The 25,214-nt window shown below is 38.4% G+C and overlaps 1 protein-coding gene across 1 annotated transcript in view; it reads left to right on the plus strand.

Moving 5' to 3' along the window:
• The window catches only part of LOC150094535 (natural resistance-associated macrophage protein 2-like), a 169,756-nt gene that overhangs the window by 91,437 nt on the left and 53,105 nt on the right, over positions 1–25,214 (plus strand). The window contains exon 12 of the mRNA XM_090412089.1: positions 9,203–9,426. Within this exon, the coding sequence (XP_090268215.1) occupies positions 9,203–9,426 (224 nt within the window). The remainder of the gene's footprint in view (positions 1–9,202; positions 9,427–25,214) is intronic.

Genomic DNA, 25,214 nt, shown 5'->3' on the forward strand with positions numbered 1-25,214 from the left:
GATACTCCTGCATGTCTGTTCATCTTCCAAATCAAAGCTACATGGTCACTCTCTACAACCAGAGGCAGAGATGCCAATTCAGTTATAATCAGATCTTCTGATGCTATGACCAAATCTTTCTCTTAAACCTCGTGTTCTTTCTACTACATGCTGCCTAAGACAGTTGTCCCTCAATAATTTCAGAAATTCCATTCCCCTACTTACTACATGTAGTTTCCTCTTCCCAGTTTTTACTGTAGTTAAAATCCTCCATAACAATCATTCTTTTTGCTCTTGTCAAGCTCACCTGCCTAAACATCTCCTGCTCTTGAGGATACCAAATGAAAGGCTTGCATAAACTGGTGAGTATGGGTTCAGAATATAAATTCTTGACTTCAATAAGTAGATGGTTGATAGACAGGCATCAGAAAGTGGTATATGTGGAGTGTGTCAGGTTAAATCTGCTAGATTTAACATGAGCAGTGGTGTACTGAGTTGATCAGCCCTTAGACTATTGTTATTCAGTCTTTACATAAATGGTATTTGGAAGGACCTGATGGAAGAAGTTCAGTTGTTTGTTGATGATGCAAAGAATGACAGGGCAATCAGGGATTCTACTGATCTGCAGCACTTGCAGAATGACTTGAATAGGCTGGATATTGACAAATGTTAGTAAAACTGTTGTACTTGGGCATGATAAGATTTCCACTGGCATATTATATTGGTGAGATTATTATTATTATTATTATTATTAAACAAGACCTCATGGAGTCAAAGACTCATCTAGGAGGTCCTTTTATCTCATACACATCTCATCATACCGGGTCTTAAACACATTCAAACTCCTTGCAGACACCACACTCTCAGGCAAGGCATTCCAATCATTCACAACTCTGCACGAAAAAAACCTGCCTCTCACTCCCCTACTCACACCCTCTTTATACAGTTTCCAGGCATGACCTCTGGTTCTCCCCTGATCTCCCACTATTCTCTGTAGAACTTCTCCACCATTGATCCTATAACAACCCCTTACCAACTTGTAGGTCTCTATCATATCTCCCCTCTTCCTCCTGTCCACCAGACTCTGCAAATTACATCTTCTCAATCTTTCCTCATACTCGACATTCCAGAGGTCAGAAACTACCTTAGTCAGTCGCCTTTGGACCCTTTCCAACATCTCTTCATCCTTCTGAAAACCCGGTGACCAAATCTGGGCACAATAGTCCATGTGTGGCCTAATCAAAGCCTTATACAATGGAACAAGAATCTCCCTACTTCTACACGTCAGTGTCCTCTGCCTCATTCCCAGAAACCTTTGTGTTGTCTTCACAATTTTGGCGATGTGTCCCCTAAATTTTAGATCCTTATCCACTATCACTCCCAGATCTCTTATTTCCTCTACTTCCAACAATATATTCTTACCAAGCATAAATTCTGCATCCCATCTTTGTTTTCCAAATTTTAAAACCTTACATTTTGCAACATTGAACTCACATCCCCATTTGCTTGCCCAATCACTCAATTTATTCAAGTCTTCTTGCAAGACCACAACATCTTCACTACTCTTTATGGTTCGTCCCAACTTTGCATCATCTGCAAACAACTGAATATCTCCATCCAAATCTTTGCCAATATCATTAATATACAAGTTAAATAGTAATGGCCCTAAAACAGATCCCTGAGGCACTCCACTAGTGACTTTCCTTTTCCTGGATATTGCACCCCCGTACACAACTTGTTGATGCCTATCAGATAGCCAGTCTCCAATCCAATGCACTAATCTAATATCCAACCCCATCTGCTCTAGTTTGACTGTCAACTTATCATGAGGTGTTCTATCAAAAGCTTTTGCAAAATCCAAATATATTACTGTGTATCCTTCTCCTCTGTCCAAGGAAGCAGTCACTTTATTGTAATAAGTAAGTAGATTACTAAAACACGACCTCCCTTTAGCAAATCCATGCTGTCCATCAAAGATTATACCATTGTTGTCAACCCAACTCTGGATCCTAGTTCTCACAAGCTTCTCCAACAACTTAACCACAACACCTGACACACAGATAGGCCTATAGTTTGATGCTTGAGTTCGATCACCTCCTTTATGAAGTGGCACAATCTTGCCCCCCTTCCACTCTTTAGGGACTTGACCAAGTGCAAGACTCGTATTAAAAAAATATGTCAAGGCAGGTGTCAACTCTCTGGCACATTCCTTCAGAATACGCGGTGATATATCATCAAGTCCCACAGCCTTATTTACATCTAGTTTACTCAATTCCCCAGACACCTCTTCCTCACTTACAGTCAGTCTCTCCTCCCCATCATCAACTGCTCTTAATCTCTCCATGAAGTCACATTCACAAGATTGAAAGATCTTTATGAACTGTTCATTAAGTATCTCCCCCACACATTCTGCAACAGCTGTCTTTATACCATTTCCTCCAATCAATGTCATCCTTCCATAATCATTCTTTCTTTTGCTGGCTACATATCGAAAGAACTCCCTAGGATTCTTTTTGGCTTCATTAGCTAACTGCTGTTCATACCTCTCTTTAGCTACTCTCACCAACCAAGTCACCCTCCTTTGCCTGGTCTTTGTAGACCTCATGAAATTGGTTATTTTCACTTCTCTTATGCTGCCTCCATAATGCCCTTTTTCTCTGTATTGCATGCTTAATCTCTTTATTCATCCATCTCACACCTAACTTATTTAACCTTCTCACCCGTGGTATACATTTAGACATTGCATCCACTAAATATTTTTTGAAAATCCTCCAAGCTGCATTGATCTCTTTTCCAGCTAATTCCTCATTCCATGCTACACCTGCAAGCTGTCTCCTGAGCTCTTCATAATCACCCCCCTTGTAGTTCCACATATACCCTTTTTTCACTGGGGTCCTTGCACTGCTGGCAACCACCCAAGTAATCACCTCATGGTCACTTTCACCGATTGGTGGATGATTTGATACCTCATTGATAATTACATCCTCCGATGAGATGACCAAATCCAAGACCCTTAATCCTCTTGTGCCCTCTGTTACATACTGTCTGAGGTAGTTATCCCTCAAACATTAACATGTAAGGATAAGCAAGTCATTTTGCATTATTATGCAAAATGTGAGATTATTCATGGAGAAAATTATGCAGTTAGGAATCTTGGAGTTTTGTGGAAAGAAGTTCAAGTTAAACAGTCAGTTTATTTGTGAACCCAACTCAGGATAATTGAGATGCTGAAACAAACATTAACATGTAAGGATAAGCAAGTCATTTTGCATTATTATGAGGCCTTGAAATAACCTTGCTTGGATTACTGTGTACATTTCTAGGTTATGAGGGTATGAAAAAGCTATAGAGAGGATGCAAAAAAGTTTTACAAAGATGATATCAGTTGATAAATTTCTGAAAGGGTGTTATAGGAATACTGATTGGAATTTTTCATTATATGGAACGTGGAGAGAGAGAGAGCCTGAGGAGACATCCATGGAAGTTGAGTTTGTGTGTAGTTAAAGGGTGAGAGCTAGATTTTTCTTTCACAGAGTAGTGAATGAATGGAATCATTTGTCTGTTGTGAGTGTGAGTTCCTCTAGTGTGTCTTAGTTTCTAAGAAAGTATGACAGCTGGTGTGGATGATCTATGGCTTTCCTTCCTAGAGGTATTTGATGATAATAAGGATAGAGGTGTTTAATTTGGTGAGATTTTGCAGGATTAATATAGAATGGAGTATATGCAATAGATGATGAGAATGGGAGAGAGCAAGAGGATATTCTTGGAAATTGTGCAAAGGTGTGAAGGTTTTTTACAGAAGGAGAAGGAATTAAATGTATTGCCAGAGTATGTTGTGAATGTTAGGATATAAATGAGTTTAAAGGTTCAGTGCAATGAGTCTGGTTACTCCATGGTGGTTTGTTATTAATTATTACAGTGGTGGGTTGATTATAGGAGTCAAATTTAGATGTATAAGAAAGTTAACTCACTCAGTGAAACATTTGCTCTAGTTATACAAATATTTAATTTGCATGTACCTTTTCATCTTGTGTCAAATTTTATTAACAAACCTTTATTGAGTCAACAGCTCATTACAGAAGATCTTATTCAACCAGCAACATATCTACCATATGAATATCTTAATTATTCATGCTCTTGCCATTCTTGTACACTCTGGCTGGAATGAAGCTGCATTAAATGACATGAATGATCTTTTGAATGACCTCATGACTGACTTTCTTCTATTTGCTGTTATTCTCACTATAACATTTAGTGAGAATAGGAGCAAAGAAAAATTAATAATTTTTCTTTGCTCCCATTTTAGATTTAATCTAGTGTTTAATTAGGTGGGGGTAGGATTGCAGGAATACAGGCAATTATAAGGGAAGGCATGGCAAGCATTTCTTTTTATGGCAGGCGCTAGCGTCGCTGTAGCACGTGGCGGTGAATTTGAGCTGTGCAGAAGAAAGTGATTTTTAATCGGTGAATAGTCCGTTTTTTTCCCCGTTTTTCTACGTTTTTGAGTGCTGAATTGTTTCTCTGAATACGAGTGTACTTCAGTGGTTGTTTTTCGGAAGTTAGTTGCTGTCGCGATATAATATATGTTGGTACCGTCAGAATCGAACGCGTAACGGCGGAAGACAAAACGAAGCTAAGTTACTGTATTTAGTTATATTTCATTTTATTTAATTATATTAGTACTTAAATGTTCTGATGTTTGTACTTTTTTCCCCCTCTTATTTATTAATTGAATAATTATTAAGGATTACGCTACTCGGCAGTAAGGAATGATGGTGGATTCAGCAGCAGTCGCAAGTGGCATAACGCCAAGTCCTCTGCCATTTAAGAACTCAATTATTAACAATATCATAAGGGACTTTGTGGCATGCAGTACTTGCGGCATGTATGCTTCTAAGGAATTACATATGTGGTTTGTTAAAGAGAGTGGAGAGCGTATGTGCGCAAAATGCAGGCAGTTGGAGGAAATAAGTACATTAGATATATCGATATCCGACTTTGTTGCTCCAGGAACGGAGAATGAATGTAGGAAGACAAGTAGTATGATAGGAGAGAATGAGAAAATAATGGTTGATAGTGTGGAAGGTGTGAGTGACTGTGGAAGTTTAGGAGATGGTTTTGTTTGGGAGAGTGAATTTAGATTAAGAGTGACTGACCTGCAGAGGGAGATAGATGAGTTGAAAGCGGAGGTGGAATGTCTAGTGAATGAGAGCAGAAGTATGAAAGATAAGATTAGGAGAATGGAAGAGATGAATGCAAGGCGAATCAGAGTAGGAGAGAGAGAGAATTTAAGGAGTATAAGTGAGAGGTATGGGGGTGCTAGAAGAGGAGAGATTGGAAACAGTAGAAGAGAGGGAATGAGAGAGAGGTATGGGAATGCTAGCAGACGAGAGGATGGAAACAGTAGGAGAGACGGAATGAGAGAGAGATATGGAAGTGCTAGAAGAGGAGAGAATGGAAACGGTAGGAGAGATGGAATGAGAGAGAGGTATGGGAATGCTAGAAGACGAGCGGATGGAAACAGTAGTAGGAGAGACAGAATGAGAGAGGGATATGGAAGTGCTAGAAGTGGAGAAAATGGAAACAGTAGGAGAGAGGGAATGAGAGAGATGTATGGGAGTGCTAGAAGAGGAGAGAATGGAAACAGTAGAAGAGAGAGGTATGGGAATGAAAGAAGAGGAGAGAATGGAAACAATAGGAGCGATGGAATGGTAAGAGGTATAATGTATGGTGACTCAATGATCCGTGGTGTTCAGGATAGGATGCGTGAGGAGTGTTTGCCAGGAGGAACAATAGAAAGGGTGGCTATGGCAATTAAGAGAAGTGAAAGGCTGGATGAGATGATTGTGATGGTAGGAACGAATGACTTGAGTGGTAATGTAAGTCGGGCAGCGAGAGATATGAGATTTTTGCTTGAGACTGTACGGAAGAAGACAGAGAGAGGAAAAATAGTGTGCGTGTTGCCTAGGTATGATAATGATGAGCTGAGCAGAAGAGCGGTGATATTGAATGGCATAATAGCGAGAATGTGTGACAAGAGAGGACTGGTATATGTGGATGCTTGGAGTGCGTTTGAGGAAAGAGAGGAGTTGTTTGCAAGAGACCGTTTACATTTGAATGAGGAAGGATGTAGGCATCTGGAGAGATTGCTGTTCTGAACGAGTCAGTGTGTCCCAGGGAGGATGATAGCAGGGGTGGCCTCTTGTGGGAATGGATACTTGGGAGAAGGGAGACAATGTCAGGTAAGACTGAGCCCAGTGGAGTCTAGAAGGGATAATGCTGGGTATAGAAACAATGGCATTTATATGCTGTATACTAATGCCAGGAGTATCCGGAATAAGGGAGAGGAATTGGTGGCGCAGATAGCATCAGCCTGGCCAAAAATTATTGCGATCACTGAGACGTGGTTGACAGAAGGGGATATAAAAACAGAAATAGAAGTCGCTGGGTATAGCATTTTTCGCCAGGATAGGAGGGGAAAGCGTGGTGGTGGGGTGCTGCTTATGATAAGTAATGACCTATGTCCTCTAAGAGTGGAGAATTTGGAAGGTAGTGAGACAAATGATTTTGAGAGCGTATGGTGTGAGGTGGAGGTAGGCAGGACAGGATATTTGGTGGGGTGTTGCTACAGACCCAGGAGCACAGAGGATGGGGACCAGGAGATGTTTAGACAGCTCAGTTTGGCAAGTGCAAGAAGAATGATTGTTATGGGAGATTTTAACTTCAGTAGTATAAATTGGAGAGAGGAAGATGCATGTAACAATAGGGGAATGGAATTTCTAGAATTCTTGAGGGACAAATGTCTTAGGCAACATGTAACAGAGGGAACAAGAGGTTCAAAAATTTTGGATTTGGTTATAGCATCAGAAGAGTTGATAATAACTGAGTTGACGTCTCTCCCACCAGTTGGAGAGAGTGACCATATGGTTTTGACTTGGAAAATGAATAGACATGCAGGAGTATCAAAGAGACGGGAACTTATGTGGAATTATAAGGCAGGTGATTATAATAGTCTTAGACGTCAACTTCGGGAAGTTTCATGGAGGGAGGAATTGGAAGGCAGGGATATCACCAGTGCGTGGGAAATTGTGAAAGAATATTTGTTATTAGCAATGGTAAGTTGTATACCACGAGTGAAGAAGAGGGCGCAATTTGGAGTAAAGTGGATGACAAACAATATTAAACAGGAATTGCATGCGAAAAAGAGGCTATGGAAGAGATATAAGGAGACAGGTGAAGAGATGCATGAGGAATATAAGACACAGGCCAGAAGAGTAACTTGTGTGGTAAGGAAAGCGAAACTGGAATATGAGAGGAGATTGGCCCTAAGATCCAAAGAAAATCCTAGGGAATTTTTTAGCTATGTGGCCAGTAGGAGGAGAAATGACTGTGGAAGAATGATATTGTGGGATAAAAATGGGAATAGAGTGACTGATGCAGAGGACATAGTGGAATTGTTCAATGAACACTTTATTGGAGTATTTCATCCTAGAGGAGTCAGTTTTAATGCTAGAGGGATAGGACTGGTACGAGGTCTGGAGGTACAGGAGGAGAGTGTGTTTCAGATACTGAGTACTCTGGATGTCAGTAAAGCTGTGGGACTGGATGGTATTTCGCCACGAGTTTTGAGAGAATGTGCTAGGGAATTGACAGTACCTTTAACGTGGCTTTTCAATGAAAGTCTGGCTTTGGCAAAGGTGCCCAGGGAATGGAAGGAAGGTAAGATAGTGCCATTGCATAAGGGTGGTAACAGACTGGAAGTGTCTAATTATAGGCCAGTCTGTGTGTCATCAGTAGTTAAGATCTTGGAGAAAGTAGTGAGGGACCGTGTACAGCATTGGGCAGATGAGGGTAATGTTATCTGTGAGAATCAACATGGATTTGTGAAAGGACGCTCTTGTTTTAGCAATATGCTAGCCTTTTATAATAAAGTTACAAGAGCATTAGATGAGGGAAAGGCATATACTGCAATTTTCTTAGACTTGGCGAAGGCATTTGACAGGGTGCCACATGATAAGCTGATATTTAAGTTGCAGCACATGGGTCTGGATGTCAGATTGGTCAACTGGATTCAGGATTGGCTGTCTGATAGGTATCAGAGAGTTGTGTATGGTGGAGCAGTTTCCAGGAGGCAGAGGGTTACAAGTGGGGTCCCACAGGGCTCAGTACTAGGACCTATATTGTTTAACCTTTATATCAATGACATAGCCAGTGGATTGCAGGGGGATATTCAGTTGTTTGCAGATGATGCGAAGCTTGGAAGGATTATTAGTAATAGTGCAGATGTGGTAGCCCTGCAAGAGGATTTAAATAAGCTACATAGATGGGCAAATGAATGGGGGTGTCAGTTTAATGCAGCAAAATGTAAGGTCTTGAGGTTTGGGAAACATCGATGGGATGCTGCATACTCTATGGGAGGAGTTATACTGGAGGAAGTAGGGGAGACAAGAGATCTGGGGTTGATGATTGATAGAAACCTGAAGTTTAGGGGACATATTGCAAAGGTGGTGAAAGTAACACAGAGGATTGCTGCTATTATGAGAAGGACACTGACCTGCAGAGATAAGAGGGTTATCATTCCGTTGTATAAGTCTCTGATCAGACCACACTTGGACTATTGTTCTCAGATTTGGTCCCCAGGATTTGAAGGGGATAAATTAACTGTGGAAAGGATACAAAGAGGGATGACAAAGATGGTTTCAGGACTGTACAAGGATAGTTATGAGGATCGGCTGAGAGAATGTGGACTGCAGAGTTCGGCGGATAGAAGGAAAGGTGATATGATTGAGACTTTTAAACTGTTGAGAGGTGGTTACAGGGTTGACACTGGGGAGTTCTTTCGCTTGGTTGATCAGCGGGAAGGAGTGATGACAAGAGGCCATCCCTGGAAGTTACGAAAGGAAACTGTGAGCAAGAGGGTAAGGAGTGGTTTCTTTGTGTGGAGGGTGGTTGAGCCGTGGAATGCATTGCCTGATGGAGTGGTGGGAGCGAGAACGGTCAGTGGGTTTAAGGAGTGGTATGATAAACTTTGTGTTTCTCAGGGGGGGACCTCCCCTCGATGAGTCTTGACAGACTTTATGTCTTAGAAAGGACCTCCCTCGATGAGTCTTTTGACTCCTTGGAGGCCTGAATAATAATAATAATAATAATAATTACCGCATTTATTTTTTCATTTAATATACCTGCATTTTATTCTGCATACATGTCTTGTTTTCTTTTTTAGGGTTTTCTGAAACTTAAGTGGGCTAGGTGGAAGAGAGTTCTTCTTACTCGTTCAATTGCCATTTGTCCAACCTTATTCATAGCTGTTTATAAGAATGCAACAGCATTAACTGGTATGAATGATTTGTTGAATGCTCTCATGAGTTTGCAGCTTCCATTTGCTCTCATTCCGACAATAACATTTACTGCAGCAGCTGGTGTTATGGGAGAGTTCCGGAGTAAGAAGTAAATAAACATCAGTTTTGTTATTTTGTATATATATAGAAAATTTGTTATGATATTTTAATGGTACCTAATTGATACTGTGAAGTATGTACTGGGATATATATATATATATATATATATATATATATATATATATATATATATATATATATATATATTGTCAAACACATTGTTATCTAGTGATCTTTGTTAGTTGCTTATCATTGGAGTCAATACTAATCACACAGTAGATTGGCAAGCTTCTTCTACTTAGAACACTTTCGTCAGATTGTTCATGGAGTCTTCTGGGGTCATTTGCTCACACTAAATAAAACCAAAGATTTATACTTCATGACATCTGGATGTCATTAATTAGTGTTTGTAACATCTCTTATGCCATCAGTTACATACAGAGATTACACAACAGTGTATAGACTGCACAATTTGCCTAATGATACATGTGATTGAAACTATCAACCCAGTATTTTTCAATCTAGAGAAATAATGGCTTTTGGAAACATTTGAGTATTTTGTATTAAGCATCTTCCTGAAGATGCTGTCAGTCATACAGACAGTGAAACTTGTCAGAGAAACGATCACTTTTTTGAATAAAAATTTTGACTCGTAGACTTGGCTAATTATTCAAAGTTGATATAAACTACTTGTAGTGAATTACTTGAAAAAAAGATACTAACCATATTAAAACACCACCTATCTTATCTCTCTTTAAGTACATTCACTGACATTACACTTGCAACTACCTCTGGTAACTTACTCCACTCATTTCTCACTCTCTAAATAAAGATTTCAGATTCTTGCTAAACATGCTGTTATGTAACTTCCAGAGGGTTTTGCCATTCTTTCCTCTACTGTCCTCCATCCTATCCTTCTCATCCGTCCTAGGACGGGTTGAGTCTCCCCCCAATGAGGAAACTTACGATGAATTAATGCAGCCAGTTCATCACTCCTCTTCTGCATCCCCTAAAGACTGCAGTCAGTAATACGTAATCTTTGACTGTAGCCTTTAGGGGATGTTCATAGGGCCAGTTTGCCTGTTCTGGGGGATGAAAAATCAGAGTTTCCAGGTGAAAAAACCCCCTACCTCAGTATGAGACTGGCTAACTCATCTTTCATAAAGGTTACTTACTCATGTCACTGACAGGAATCGAACTCAAGTCTTTCCGACCAAAGGGTCGGAAAGACCTGAGTCGATAAAGATCAGTCTATATCGGCTGAGCTACGGAGACTCTTCCTCTACTGTTATGCATTCATATTTTATAAAACTCTCCTTGGTAACTGTTACTGTTTCTATTGTAATTCTTCTTTACATCATCAAATCCCTGATGAGGTGCACATCAGGAGCTTCCATCACATCTCTTTTTCTCACTGTTAACTAAACATTGCAGTCCATATAGCTTTCATCCACCCTCATAGGAAGCATTCCATGGACCTGTCACCAGCTTGGTCACTCGTCTCTGAATTATCTCTACCTCCTCCTGATCCCCAAGAAATCCAGGTAACCAGATCTCTGCAACAGTAGTCAAGATGTGGCCAAATTATAGCGTTTTAAAGAGATATAATAACCTTCTTATCATTACTTATCAGCGTGTTCTTCAACATCAGAGTAATTCTTTGAGCTGTTGCCATATGTCCTCTGAAATTCAAATCTGTCCGTCACCCTCCAGATTACTGGCCTTATCAATTTCCTGCAGTCTGGTACCATCAACATGATACAAAGTACGTAATCTTTTCCTCCATTACCTTACTGATGACCATTGTCCTTTGTTCATACTGCCAATTTATTTAAATTATCTTGTAAGATATTTCTACATCTGTTTATTAACTGTTGTCATCCTAAGTTTTGCATTATCAGCAAACCTGAACTTTGTTTGCCTTGATTCCATTCCACCTTCAACTAACCTCTGATGTCTCTCTGTCAGCCACTCTCCTATCCATGCCACCAGCCTTATATCCATTCCAGTTTGCTACAACTCATGTAATAGTTTTCCATTCAGTATTTTGCAAAGTCCAGCAGTATCATGATGTAACAATTTCCTTTATCCAAAAGCCACTCTCTGCAAATAAATTACTGAAGCAGGACCTATTTTTTTTTATAAAACCATGCTGCCCCATTAAGTATCATATTCTTATTCCACATTCCATATTCTTATTTTACCTTTAATGATTGTTTCCAATACTTTAACCACCACTCTTGAGATACTAATTGGTCTGTAATTTGCTACTTCTGTCTTGGAGTCACATACCCTTGGAAACTTTCCAGAACTGAGACTTAAACAACTCCATCAGCGGTGTTGCCAGTTCTCTTGCACATTCTTGTGGTACATGCACTTATATAACATCAATTCCCATTTCTGTTTTCACATTGATATTTTTCTGCATGTTGAGCACCTCAGTTCTTACATCAAGCTCTATCATCACATGTTTAGATGATACACCCTTGTAAAGCGATCGCTTAGTAGCTCACCTCCTGATGTATACTGCTTATATATAATATTCATCAAAGTTTGATTTGCTTCCTCAGTCTTAAGTAAAAGGCTGATTATATTCCACTAATTCGAGCCCTACTCAAGGGCCTATGAGTCGTGGAAATACTTTCTGAAAATGAATGCTGTGTCGAACAAAGCGGCCTTTTACAGCTGCCCAATTTTTAATCCATCTAACTCAAGTGCTTCTAGATGTTTTTTCAATGTTTTAGGGATGGTGCCTAAAGCAACTATTATTATGGGAACAACTTTCATTTTCTTTTGCCAGATTTGTTCAACTTCGACTTGCAAATCGTGATACTTGGTAATTTTTTCATTTTCTTTGTCATCAATCCGACTATCTCCTGGTACTGATATTTCGATAAACTTAACACCCTTGTTTTCACTTTTATATATATATATATATATATATATATATATATATATAAAAGCAGTATACTTCATATTTATACTGCTTTTGTCACTTTTTTTACCATTGACACTGAGTAAAGTTATCCTTCCTTCATCATTCTTTCTGGTACTTATTATATAGTAGCAGAAAACTCTTTTGGATTTACTTTGGCCTGTTTATTTTCTCTTATGATCTGATTTAACCTTCCTTACCATTCTAGTCACTCTTCTTGCCTGCACTTTGCATTGTTTATATTCTCTCTATAAGGTTGCTTTTTTTTTTTTGCATCTATTAGCTATTTTCCATCTATTCTCTACCTGGTTTATTTCATGGCATTGCTCTAAGCCACCACCTAAGTTTGTCATAATCATCATCTTTGAAGTTTCACATAAATCCTTTCTTGACTGAGAATTCCACATGTGAAACAACCTCCCATGGTCACTTGCAGAACTGCATGGTCACTTTCTCTGATTGGAGGTAGAATTTTCACTGTAGTTGCAGATATATGTTCTGACGCTAATACCACATCCAACACTCTCAAATTCCTGACCCCTCCATGCATGCTGTTTCTAATAATTATTTCTTAGTAACTGTATAAATTCCATTTTAACCTTTCCATGTGCTCCCTTTTCTCCTTCCATTCTATATCCCCATAGTTGAAGTCTCCCATATAATGTTTATTAAGAGAACTGTATGTTATACATTCTGAATAATCAACACATAGAGTTGAAAATATTTAATTAAGATAGATTAATTGTGAATGAGTAGGAGGTATATGAGGAATTAAATAAGCTTGATGTTAATAAGGCAATAGGATTTGATACATATCACAACATATCTTAAGGGAATATTCCAGGAAGTAGGCAGTAACATTTGCATACCTATTTAATGAAAGTCGTATAACAACATAGGTCCCAAGGGAGTGGAGAGAAGGTAAAATTGTTCACTGTATAAAAGTGGTTACAAATTACAGGCCAGTCTGTATATCTGGAATTGTGGTCAAGGTATCGGAGAGATCAGTGAGCACTAGGATAAGAAATGGGTTGATAGCACCAATATTCTCTATAATTGTCAGCATGAGTTTGTAAAGGGAGATCGCATTTTACCAACTATAACAAGTGTTGAACATATTGGACAAGTAGCTGTGTATACAGATTTTGCAAAAGCTTTTGATAGGCTATCACACAAACTGTTCAATAAATTCAAATGGATGGGATTGGGTAACAGACTTGGATCAGTGACTGGCTGTCAAATAGGTATCAGAAAGTTGTAGATGGAGTTGCAGTATCCCAAAAGAGGAAAGGCACTTGGGATTTGCAGCAGAGGTCTGTACTGGAGTTATTGTTGTTCAGTTTGTCTATTAATGATATGGGGATGGATTTAACTGGTGATATGCAACTGTTTACAGATGATGCAAAATTGGAAAACAATGTGGAGTTAAGCAGGTGTTGTTGCCTTACAGGAGCACTTGAATTGATTCTGTGAATTGGCAAGTAAGTGGAATTGTCAGTTCAGTATTGCAAAGTATGGGGTTCTGAAATTTGATAAGCAAAGATGGGATGCAAAGTATACACTTGATGGGGAGACTCTGAAGGAGGTAGAGAAGAAGACAGATTTGGAAATGGTGGTGGAAAAGGACCTGAAGTTCAAGAACCACATTGCACAAGTTTTGAAATCATGACATCTGATAATAGCAATGATTCAGAGTACCTTCACATGCAGAAATAAAGAGGTTATGGTTCCATTGTATAAGGCTTCAGTCAAGCCTAGTTTGGATTATTGTGCTCAGATTTGATTATCTGGTTTTCAAGCTGACAAGGATATGCTAGAAAGTGTTCAGAGAAGATTCACAAAGGTGGTAATTGGTCTTGGAATGTGGGATATTAAGATAGATTGAAGGAATGTAATTTGCCTTGTGAATAGGAGGAGGAGAGGAGATATGATTGAGACATAAGTTCAGGGTTGTTACTAGGTTAACATCAGAGCAAGAGGTAGAATAAGAGGCCATCCCTGGAAATGGTATAAGGAAGGTGTGAGCAAAGAGTAGTGAGGAGCAGATTCTTTTCATGGAAAGTGGTTGGTGAATGGAATGCATTGTCTGAGTGTGTTGTTAATGCAGACTAATTGAATCAGGTCAAGGCAAACTTTGATGAGCTTCGTGTGTGATAGTGTGTATCTCCTGCAATGAGTCTTATTCCAAGGAGGTCTAATTTTTTTTTAATAATTTCATCTGCATAAAGTAAAGAAATGAAATTAATATTCCAGTTTTGATATCAGGTCTAATGCCACTTTCCATCATAATGTGATATATATAGATGATGAATAACAGTGAAGATAGTGTGATCCGTTTTCCCACACCTGATTTCAAATCAAACCATCTTCCTATACTTCTTTCAACTCTAACTGCTAACTTACAATTTGGATATGGACTATGTACAGCTCAACATAATGTCCCATTTACACTTTATAATTATAGTACTTTTCCCTTGGCACTTTGTCATATGCCTTTTCCAGATATACAAAACTTAAATACAAATCCTTGTTATATTTCCACGATTTCTCAACTGTTTGTCTTAAAGTGAAAATATCTTAACAACCTACTATTTGGCTCAAAACATCTTCTCCAGGTTTCTCTCCCAAAATTTTTGCAAAAGTGCAGTATGAATATTAATTAGCCAATCAAGCAAAGAAAAATCATACTTAGTTCTTTTAATAATATCAGATAGAAGAAAGAAAGAAAAAACTGTGGGTGGATGATGTTAGTGGATGACATTGGTAGATTGGCAACCTGCAGAGGATATAGTTGAGGTATTTAGTGAGCATTTTATCAGAGTATTGCATCCTCATAAGTGTGACATTGTTAGAAACTTTGATCGTAGAAGGTATGGTGTGAAAGGATTAATAGTGAGTGATCAGGAGGTATGTTGGGGGGGGGGGGTTAAGTAAACTTCATGTTAATAAAGAAGTAGGACTTGACAACAGATCATCACTTATCTTCAAGGAATGCTCCAGGGAAGGAATTAATGGCACTCTTGATACAGAGTAATTTCTTAATGGGAGTGGAAAGTGGATCAAAATCATTCTACTTCACAAAGGGGGTGGGGGGATATACTTGGGGGGGAATAACACTGCAAATTTTAGGCCGTGTCTGGGAGCTATGGTTAATGTGTTCAAGAGGTTGCGAGAAATAGGAGATTCAGATTTGGGTTGATAATAGCAGTATTCTCTGTGTTGGTCAGCATGGATCTGTTAAAGAGTTCCTCTTTAGCAATCTGCTTAAATACTCTTATCCAGTGGGGTGAAGACCTCACTGGATAAGAGCAATGCATACATGGTGGTATACTTGGACTTTTCAAAGCTTTTGACAGATTGCCATATTGCTGGTAACTGAATTGAAACAGATATGACTGAATAAGAGACTTGTAAATTGGATAGCTGATTGAGTGTCAGATAGGTATTAGAATGTTATGTATTGGGAGAGTTGTATCCCAAATGAGGAAAGTTACTAGTGGAGCATTACATGGGTCTATTTTTGTTTTACTTGCATGTTAATGATATTGAGACAAGCTTATCTGGAGATATGCAGTTCTTTACTATTGATTTAAAATTGGGAAGACGTGTAGGATCAAAGTAGATAGGGCCTTGCAGAAAGATCACAATAGACTATGTGAGAACAGCTACTAGTTCATGTTACAAAGTGTAAGGTCTTGAAATTTGGTCGACAAGGTTCAGATGCAGAGTATACAATTAATGGGGAAATTTTGAAGCAGGTGGAAGAGATGAGAGATTAGCAATCGTGGACAGATGCTTGAAATTTAGGAGTCACATTGCTAAAATTGTAAGAATGTCATAAGATTATGGCAATGATGAGGAAAACTTTGACATGTGGAAAGAAAAAGGTTATGGTTTCTATGTGTAAGGTTGATAAGGCAACATATGGGCTATTGTGCACATATCTGGTCTTCTGGTTTTCAAGTGGATGAAAATATCTTAGAAGGGTCCAGGAAAAATTACTTAAATCATTGTCAGATCAATGGAATTCTAGATATGAAGACAGATTGAGGAATGTAATTTTACAGAACCTTATGAATATTAAGAGATGTATATGATTGAGATGTTAGTGAGGGCTATTACATGATTCATGTGGAGGATATTTTTCTTGAAATAGAGGGAAATAAGAATAGAACAAGAGGTCATCCCTGGAAGATCTAGGGAGTGAGGAACAGGTTCTTTGCATGGAGAGTGGTTGATAAATGGAATGCATTGCCTGAGTGTGGTGAGTGCAGAAACATGAGTTGATTGACTTCTTGGAGGTTCTAATATTAATACTACTAATAATAATTTTTCATGGGCCTTGTAATTAGCTTTAATAGAATGAATACAGCACATGGAAATAAGAGAGTTGTCTGAAAAGTTCTTGGCCTAACAATGAAAAAACGAATTCATAATTTCAAAATTATTTTTATTCTTTGACATAATCTCCCTTAAGACTAATACATTTATTCCAGTGATGCTCCAGCACCATTAAAAAAAAAAAAAAAAAAAAAAAAATGGTGGCGGCATTGTCATTCCATGATTTTAATTTGGATTTCAGTCGGTTCGTTAAATGTGAGGTCTGTTATATGTATTCCTTCGATTACATAAATGATTTGTGGATGTTTAGTGCGGATGGAAGAAGGGTGTGTGCGAAATGTGACCTGAATGAGGAATTGATGAATGCGAATATGAAGTCGATGACAGAAAGTGCTAGTACCGATTGTGTCGCGAGTGCACGTTTGAAAGAGAAGGATGGTGAGAAAGACAGGCGAAAAAATGTTAAAAAATCAGGAAAAAAGAAAAAGAGCGATTTGACAACCGTAACGGATGTTAAAAGGGATGAAAGTGAGGCGGAAAGAAACGAAATTGAGAGAACGAATGAAAGTAGAAATGGCATGATGCAGAAATCGCAAGTAAAAAAAATCGAAAGAATGAATGATAGCGAAAAAAGAATGACTGATGGCGAAAGTTGGACGCATGTTGGAACGAAAGTACTGAACCAAAGAAAGATGAATGACAGTAAAAGTGAGAAGAATGATAGCGAAAGTTGGACGCATGTTAGTCCGAAAGTACGGAAACAAAGAAAGATATGTGAGATTGAAAGTGAGAAGAATGATAGTGAAAGTTGGACGTATGTTGGACCGAAAGTACGGAAACAAAGAAGGATGAATGAGAGGGAAAGTGAGAAGAGGGGGTCGAGAGTTAGAAAGTTAGAAAGATTTAATGATAGAGTGAATGTGTCGCGAGGTTCGGAAGGTGAATTGGATTGGATGAAGCAAGAAATGAAATGGATGCGGAATGAAATTAAGAGAATTCAGGTCAAAACTATTAAAATAAATCATGATGGCATGAAAGAGTTAACAAAAGATGAGCGAGTGGCGTTGTATGGCGACTCCATTATTAAAGGTGTGCTAGAGGATAAAATGCACAAGGTATGTTTTCCAGGCGGTAAAATGAGTAGAGTGATTGAGGCATTGAATATGAGGCGGGAACGAGCAAAAGAGTTAATTGTATTAATTGGTACAAATGATTTGAGAGAGAACGAAGAGCATGTCAAAATGAATGTCAGGAGACTGCTTGGAAAGATAAAGGTGCTTGGAAAGATAAAAATGTTAAAAAATCAGGAAAAAAGAAAAAGAGCGATTTGACAACCGTAACGGATGTTAAAAGGGACGAAAGTGAGGCGGAAAGAAACGAAATTGAGAGAACGAATGAAAGTAGAAATGGCGTGATGCAGAAATCGCAAGACAGGAAGGGTGGTCAGTGTGTTGCCTAGGTATGATTGTGGTGAAATGAGGCGGAGAGCAAGGATTATGAATGATATTCTGGCTGAAATGTGTGAGGAGATGGGAGTACAGTTTGTTAATGTGTGGAATGAGTTTGAGGGACGAAGTGTGCTGTATGGGAACGATGGACTGCATTTGAGTGGTTATGGTGTGAGTCGCTTGGAGAGACTGCTGCTGGAAAGTGGAGAAGTGAATAGAGAGAATGAATCAGATCGAGAGGGGAGTGATGTGGAAGAGCAGGAGAGTAAGACAGGAGAGATTGAAGGAGTGGAAATGAATGGGGAAGTGAGTGGTATGAGTATAGAAAATGAGAGAATGGATGTGCAAGAGGAGCAGGGAAATGGGGAGGCTCAGGGTGGACAGGGATACACAGCGTGAGAAAGGTGGATGCTCCAAGAGGAGGTGAGAGCATGTGTAGGCAGGAAAGTAATGGGATGATCAGGGATCAAAAGGAAACAGATGGAATTGCAAAGGGTTCTAAAATGAAGAAGCAGAAAGGGAAATGGCCCCAGTCCAGCATGGAGAGATCACATCGAGTGAGTGGTATTAGTGGAACTAGCTGTAGATCCAGAAATGAGTTGTTGTGTTTGTATACCAATGCTAGAAGTATAAGAAACAAGGCAGATGAAATGGTTGCACTAATTGCGTCTGTGCACCCAGAGATTGTCGGAATAAGTGAGACATGGTTAAATGAGGATGACATCCTGACAGGAATAGAGATGGAAAGGTATGATGTGTTTCGTGAGGATAGAAGGGGTAAAAAGGGAGGGGGAGTGCTATTGATGATAGAGAAAGAGTTATGTCCATACAAGGTAGAGATGCAAGAGGGAAATGGGGCCTGTGGTTTTGAGGCAGTATGGTGTGAGATAGAGGTGAATAGAATCAAGTACTTGGTGGGATGTTGTTATAGACCTGGTAATGTGGATGGTGGTGATAGTGAAATGTATAGTCAAATAAGCCAAGCAAATAAGAAAAGGGTGATCATTATGGGTGATTTTAATTATGGCAATATAGACTGGAATGAAGAGATAGCAACTGGAATTAAAGAAAATGAGTTTCTTGAGTTTTTGAGGGATAACTACCTCAGACAGTATGTAACAGAGGGCACAAGAGGATTAAGGGTCTTGGATTTGGTCATCTCATCGGAGGATGTAATTATCAATGAGGTATCAAATCATCCACCAATTGGTGAAAGTGACCATGAGGTGATTACTTGGGTGGTTGCCAGCAGTGCAAGGACCCCTGTGAAAAAAGGGTATATGTGGAACTACAAGGGGGGATGATTATGAAGAGCTCAGGAGACAGCTTGCAGGTGTAGCATGGAATGAGGAATTAGCTGGAAAAGAGATCAATGCAGCTTGGGGGATTTTCAAAAAATATTTAGTGGATGCAATGTCTAAATGTATACCACGGGTGAGAAGGTTAAATAAGGTAGGTGTGAGATGGATGAATAAAGAGATTAAGCATGCAATACAGAGAAAAAGGGCATTGTGGAGGCAGCATAAGAGAAGTGGAAGTAACCAATTTCATGAGGTCTACAAAGACCAGGCAAGGAGGGTGACTTGGTTGGTGAGAGTAGCTAAAGAGAGGTATGAACAGCAGTTAGCTAATGAAGCTAAAAAGAATCCTAGGGAGTTCTTTCGATATGTAGCCAGCAAAAGAAAGAATGATTATGGAAGGATGACATTGATTGAAGGAAATGGTATAAAGACAGCTGTTGCAGAATGTGTGGTGGAGATACTTAATGAGCAGTTCATAAAGATCTTTCATTCTTGTGAATGTGACTTCATGGAGAGATTAAGAGCACTTGATGATGGGGAGGAGAGACTGACTGTAAGTGAGCAAGAGGTGTTTGGGGAGTTGAGTAAACTAGATGTAAATAAGGCTGTGGGAATTGATAATATATCACCTCGTATTCTGAAGGAATGTGCCAGAGAGTTGACACCTACCTTGACATATTTTTTTAATAAGAGTCTTGCACTTGGTCAAGTCCCTAAAGAGTGGAAGGAGGGCAAGATTGTGCCACTTCATAAAGGAGGTGATCGAACTCAAGCATCAAACTATAGGCCTATCTGTGTGTCAGGTGTTGTGGTTAAGTTGTTGGAGAAGCTTTTGAGAACTAGGATCCAGAGTTGGGTTGACCACAATGGTATAATCTTTGATGGACAGCATGGATTTGCTAAAGGGAGGTCGTGTTTTAGTAATCTACTTACTTATTACAATAAAGTGACTACTTCCTTGGACAGAGGAGAAGGATACACAGTAATATACTTGGATTTCGCAAAAGCTTTTGTTAGAGTACCTCATGATAAGTTGACAGTCAAACTAGAGCAGGTGGGGTTGGATATTAGATTAGTGCATTGGATTGGAGACTGGCTATCTGATAGGTATCAACAAGTTGTGTATGGGGGTGCAATATCCAGGAAAAGGAAAGTCACTAGTGGAGTGCCTCAGGGATCTGTTTTAGGGCCATTACTATTTAACTTGTATATTAATGATATTGGCGAAGATTTGGATGGAGATATTCAGTTGTTTGCAGATGATGCAAAGTTGGGACGAACCATAAAGAGTAGTGAAGATGTTGTGGCCTTGCAAGAAGACTTGAATAAATTGAGTGATTGGGCAAGCAAATGGGGATGTGAGTTCAATGTTGCAAAATGTAAGGTTTTAAAATTTGGAAAACAAAGATGGGATGCAGAATTTATGCTTGGTGAGAATATATTGTTGGAAATAGAGGAATTAAGAGATCTGGGAGTGATAGTGGATAAGGATCTAAAATTTAGGGGACACATCGCCAAAATTGTGAAGACAACACAAAGACTTCTGGGAATGATGAGGAGGACACTGACGTGTAGAAGTAGGGAGATTCTTGTTCCATTGTATAAGGCTTTGATTAGGCCACAGATGGACTATTGTGCCCAGATTTGGTCGCCTGGTTTTCAGAAGGATGAAGAGATGTTGGAAAGGGTCCAAAGGCGACTGACTAAGGTAGTTTCTGACCTCTGGAATGTCGAGTATGAGGAAAGATTGAAAAGATGTAATTTGCCGAGTCTAGTGGAGAGAAGGAAGAGTGGAGATATGCTAGAGACCTACAAGTTGGTAAGGGGTTGTTATAGGATCAATGGTGGAGAAGTTCTACAGAGAATAGTGGGAGAACAGGGGAGAACCAGAGGTCATCCCTGGAAACTGTATAAAGAGGGTGTGAGTAGGGGAGTGAGAAGCAGGTTTTTTTCGTGCAGAGTTGTGAATGATTGGAATGCCTTGCCTGAGAGTGTGGTGTCTGCAGGGAGTTTGAATGTGTTTAAGACCCGGTATGATGAGATGTGTGTGAGATAAAAGGACCTCCTAGATGAGTCTTTGACTCCATGAGGTCTTGTTTAATAATAATAATAATAATAATAAATAATTATCCTGTCCCTATAGTGGTTCTTAGTAAGATCTGCAAAATACTCCTCTACAGCTGCAATCACCTCTTGATTCGAAGAAAAACGCTGACCAGCAAGGAAGAGTTTGTTTTGGGAGGAGATAGAAGCCAGAGGGAGCCAAATCTGGGGAATAGGGTGGATGTTCCAACAACTCATAGTGCAGATCCCTTAATTTTCCCATTGCCAAAACACCTTTGTGGGCAGGTAAATTGTTGTGATTAAAGATGATTTTTTAATTCTGCAAACCAGGTCTTTACTCACGAATTTTTTTTGTCTAGTTTGGTTAAAAGATCAGAATAATATTCCCCGGTTATTGTTTTACCCTTTTCAAGATAATTAATAAAGAAAACGCCTTTAGCATCTCACAACACCAATGCCATAACATTTCCTGCTGATGGAACTGACTTTGTCTTCTTTGGCACTGAACAGCTGGCTTCTGTCCACTATTTTGACTGCTGTTTGGATTCTGGTGTGTAATGGTGAATCCAGGTCTCATCCATAGTAATAAATTGATGCACAAAATCAGTTTTATTCTTGTTAAAATGCTCCAAGCACTGTTCAGAGATTTTCATGTGAGTGCATTTTTGATCTGCTGTGAGCAAGCGGGGTACCCATCTTGCGCAAAGCTTTTTCGTTTGCAATTCTTCATGCAAAATATATCCTACACATTCTTTTGAAATGCCTATAGTCTCAGCAAATTCACACATTTTGACCTGCCGGTCATCCAATACGTATTGTACACTTGAGCAATTGCACATATCGTGCAATTCTTTTACAAAGAATTTTATAACTGCATGATACTCAATTTTACCCATTTCAAGGGATACAGACAACACTTTTGTTTCAGACAGCTGTATAAAACAAACTACTTGATAAAATGACTTGCAATTTCACATGGATGTTTACGACAGATGTACCAACTTAGAAAACAAAAATCTGGTATTGCCATCTATGATCACAGCTGAGAACTTTTCAGACCACCCTCCTAATTGAATTCAAGTTTAATAGTTACAGTATTTCATTTCTGTTATAGGGACATCTTCTGGGATACATTATAAGAATTGTAATACCACACACAAAAACATGAAAACCAATAAGTGTTAGACTAGAGGCCTAAAGTCATAAGAGGATGTGTCATCTATGGGTGTTGGTTGCTGGTTTTGGATGTTGGACAGGTGTCTGGGATTAATTCATACAGTCATGTGGAGTATAGATTGCTGTATATAATAATAATAATTATTATTATCAACATTTGACCTCCATGGAGTGAAAGACTCATCATGGGAATTACACACTATTGCACACAATGCTCATCTAACCGTGCCTTAAACTGATTCGATTGTTTACACCCACAATGCACTCAAGCAATACATTCCACTCACCACCCACTCTCCATACAAGAGCCTCTCCTCACTCCTCTGTTCACACCCTCCTTATATACAGTTTCCAGCAATGGCCTCTTGTTCTACTCCCATTCTATGAGTAATCTCTTCCATGTCAACCCGATCACAACCCCTGACTAACATATGTCTCAATCATATCCCCCCACTTCTTCCTATTCACAAGTCTCTGCAACTTACATTCTCTTAATCTGTCCTCATATTCCACATTCCAAAGACCATTGACCACTTTTGTAAATCTTCTCTGGATCCTTTCCAACTTATCCTCATCACCATGAAAACCAGGAGACCAAATCTGTGCACAATAATCCATATGAAGCCTAACCAAGGTCTTATACAATGGTATCATAACCTCTCTATTTCTGCATGTCAGGGTCCTCTGCATCGTTGCCATCTGATGTGACATCTTCACAACTTGTGCTTGCAATGTGGCCCCTGAATTTTAGGTTCTTGTCTGCACTTACTCCTAGATCTATCATCTCTTCTACTTCCGTTAAAGTTTCCCCACCAAGTGTATACTTGACATCCCGTTGTTGCTTACCAAATCTCAAAACCTTACACTTTGCAACATATATACATAATATACAGAAATTGGTAGACATAAGATGAAGAAGTGATATGACTGAAACATTGAAGCTTTTCAGGAGTTGTAGAAAATGCGATGCCTGTGAAGATAGTGAGAGTATAGTCATTATGAGTTTAAAAAATTGTATAATTGATTTTGTACTTTCTGTAGAAGAATTGGTATTATGAATGTCATGATCCCATAGATATTCTGAAAGATAATCATTCACTTATATATAAATTTTTTGCAATGTTTTTGTGACATTATCTTTTGTATTTTATTTATAAAGTCTTTCAATAGATATCTAAAAATATTACTTTAACCCTTGCACTTTGTTATATCAACAAATGAATACATAATTTAAATAGTTAGTTTCACTTGAATCACTTACTTCAAATGTTAAAGCATCAACTAATAATCTGTTTTTTGTATTCATATTCATTTGCTGTGGGTGAATGGTACTCTGGTTGCACTCTAAAATATTTTAACATTACTGTGTAACTAGACTCACTAATTGCACTGGTTACTTTTTATCTGCTGATCTTATCACTGAAATAAATAAGAAGTGCAGACGGTTAATGCTTTCTATTATGTACATAGTGTTTTATTTATTTATTTATTTTTAATTTAATAAGTTCTTCAGAATACCTGAAATATGCTGCATGTTTTATCTAAATGTCTTCTGGACTAAAATATGGTAAAATGTTTTAAATAAATATTAATGCTCATCAATATAAAATGGTATGCATGTCATGTTTAGGAGTATGTCTGAGTTTTGAACTCTTGCTTAGACCTGTGATTTAGTGATTAAAATGATTATTAAAATGCACAAATTTGCATTAAATCAACAATACATAATATAGCATGAAAAATATACCTTGAAATTATATTTAGGATGAAGTGCAACACTTTATTTTCAGAAACCTGATAATTTAACTGAGACCATACATAGATAAAATATCTTAAAGACTTACAAAGAAACTGAATGACCATTTTGTTAGAAAAGAAAAAACATGATACTATAAAAAATGTAAAAGTTAACAACATGCAAAGAAATAATTTAAAATACCAGAAAAAAATGAATAAATAAGAATGACATCTCATAATTAGGACAAAACCATGTTGAGCCATTTCAACATGGTTTTGTATTTAGAATTATGAAGAGTGTTCTCCTGAGGAAATAAAGTGAATAAAGTAGAGCTTGTATAACATCACAATCCAGTTGGCAAGAGAATCTATTTGTGTTCAAATAGAATCTCTTTGTGTTGAAATGTGTTCAAATGTTTCAATATATGTATGAATTTTGATGGTGGAGGATTTCACTAAAATAGGCTACTGTGAAGCATCTAATTTTCTGAAATAACATAAGGGGCAAAGGATGTTACTAGTTATTAGTTTTTATGACTATGGTTTGTGCAATCTTTAGCTTTGTTGTTTTGAAAGTCTAGGATGGTGTTTTTCTCAGTCTGAGGTGGAGAAAGGTGGGAGGTTTATTCGAACATGGATTGCAATATCTGTTTAACATTAATAGCGTTTTATTTTTGTATTTTGGCTTTTATTCTTGTTTTTATTTTTATTACTGTTTAGGTGATCAGGAATAAGAATATTACAATCTTGAAAGTGTTGTTGCAGGCATAACCATAGAGATTAATGGTAGAGCTTGTATAACATCACAATCCAGTTGGCAAGAGAATCTATATAC

Source organism: Typopeltis vanoorti, chromosome 22, assembly GCF_054136105.1.
Source record: "Typopeltis vanoorti isolate ZY-2024b chromosome 22, IOZ_Tvanoo_1.0, whole genome shotgun sequence".
Lineage (NCBI taxonomy): Eukaryota > Metazoa > Arthropoda > Arachnida > Uropygi > Thelyphonidae > Typopeltis > Typopeltis vanoorti.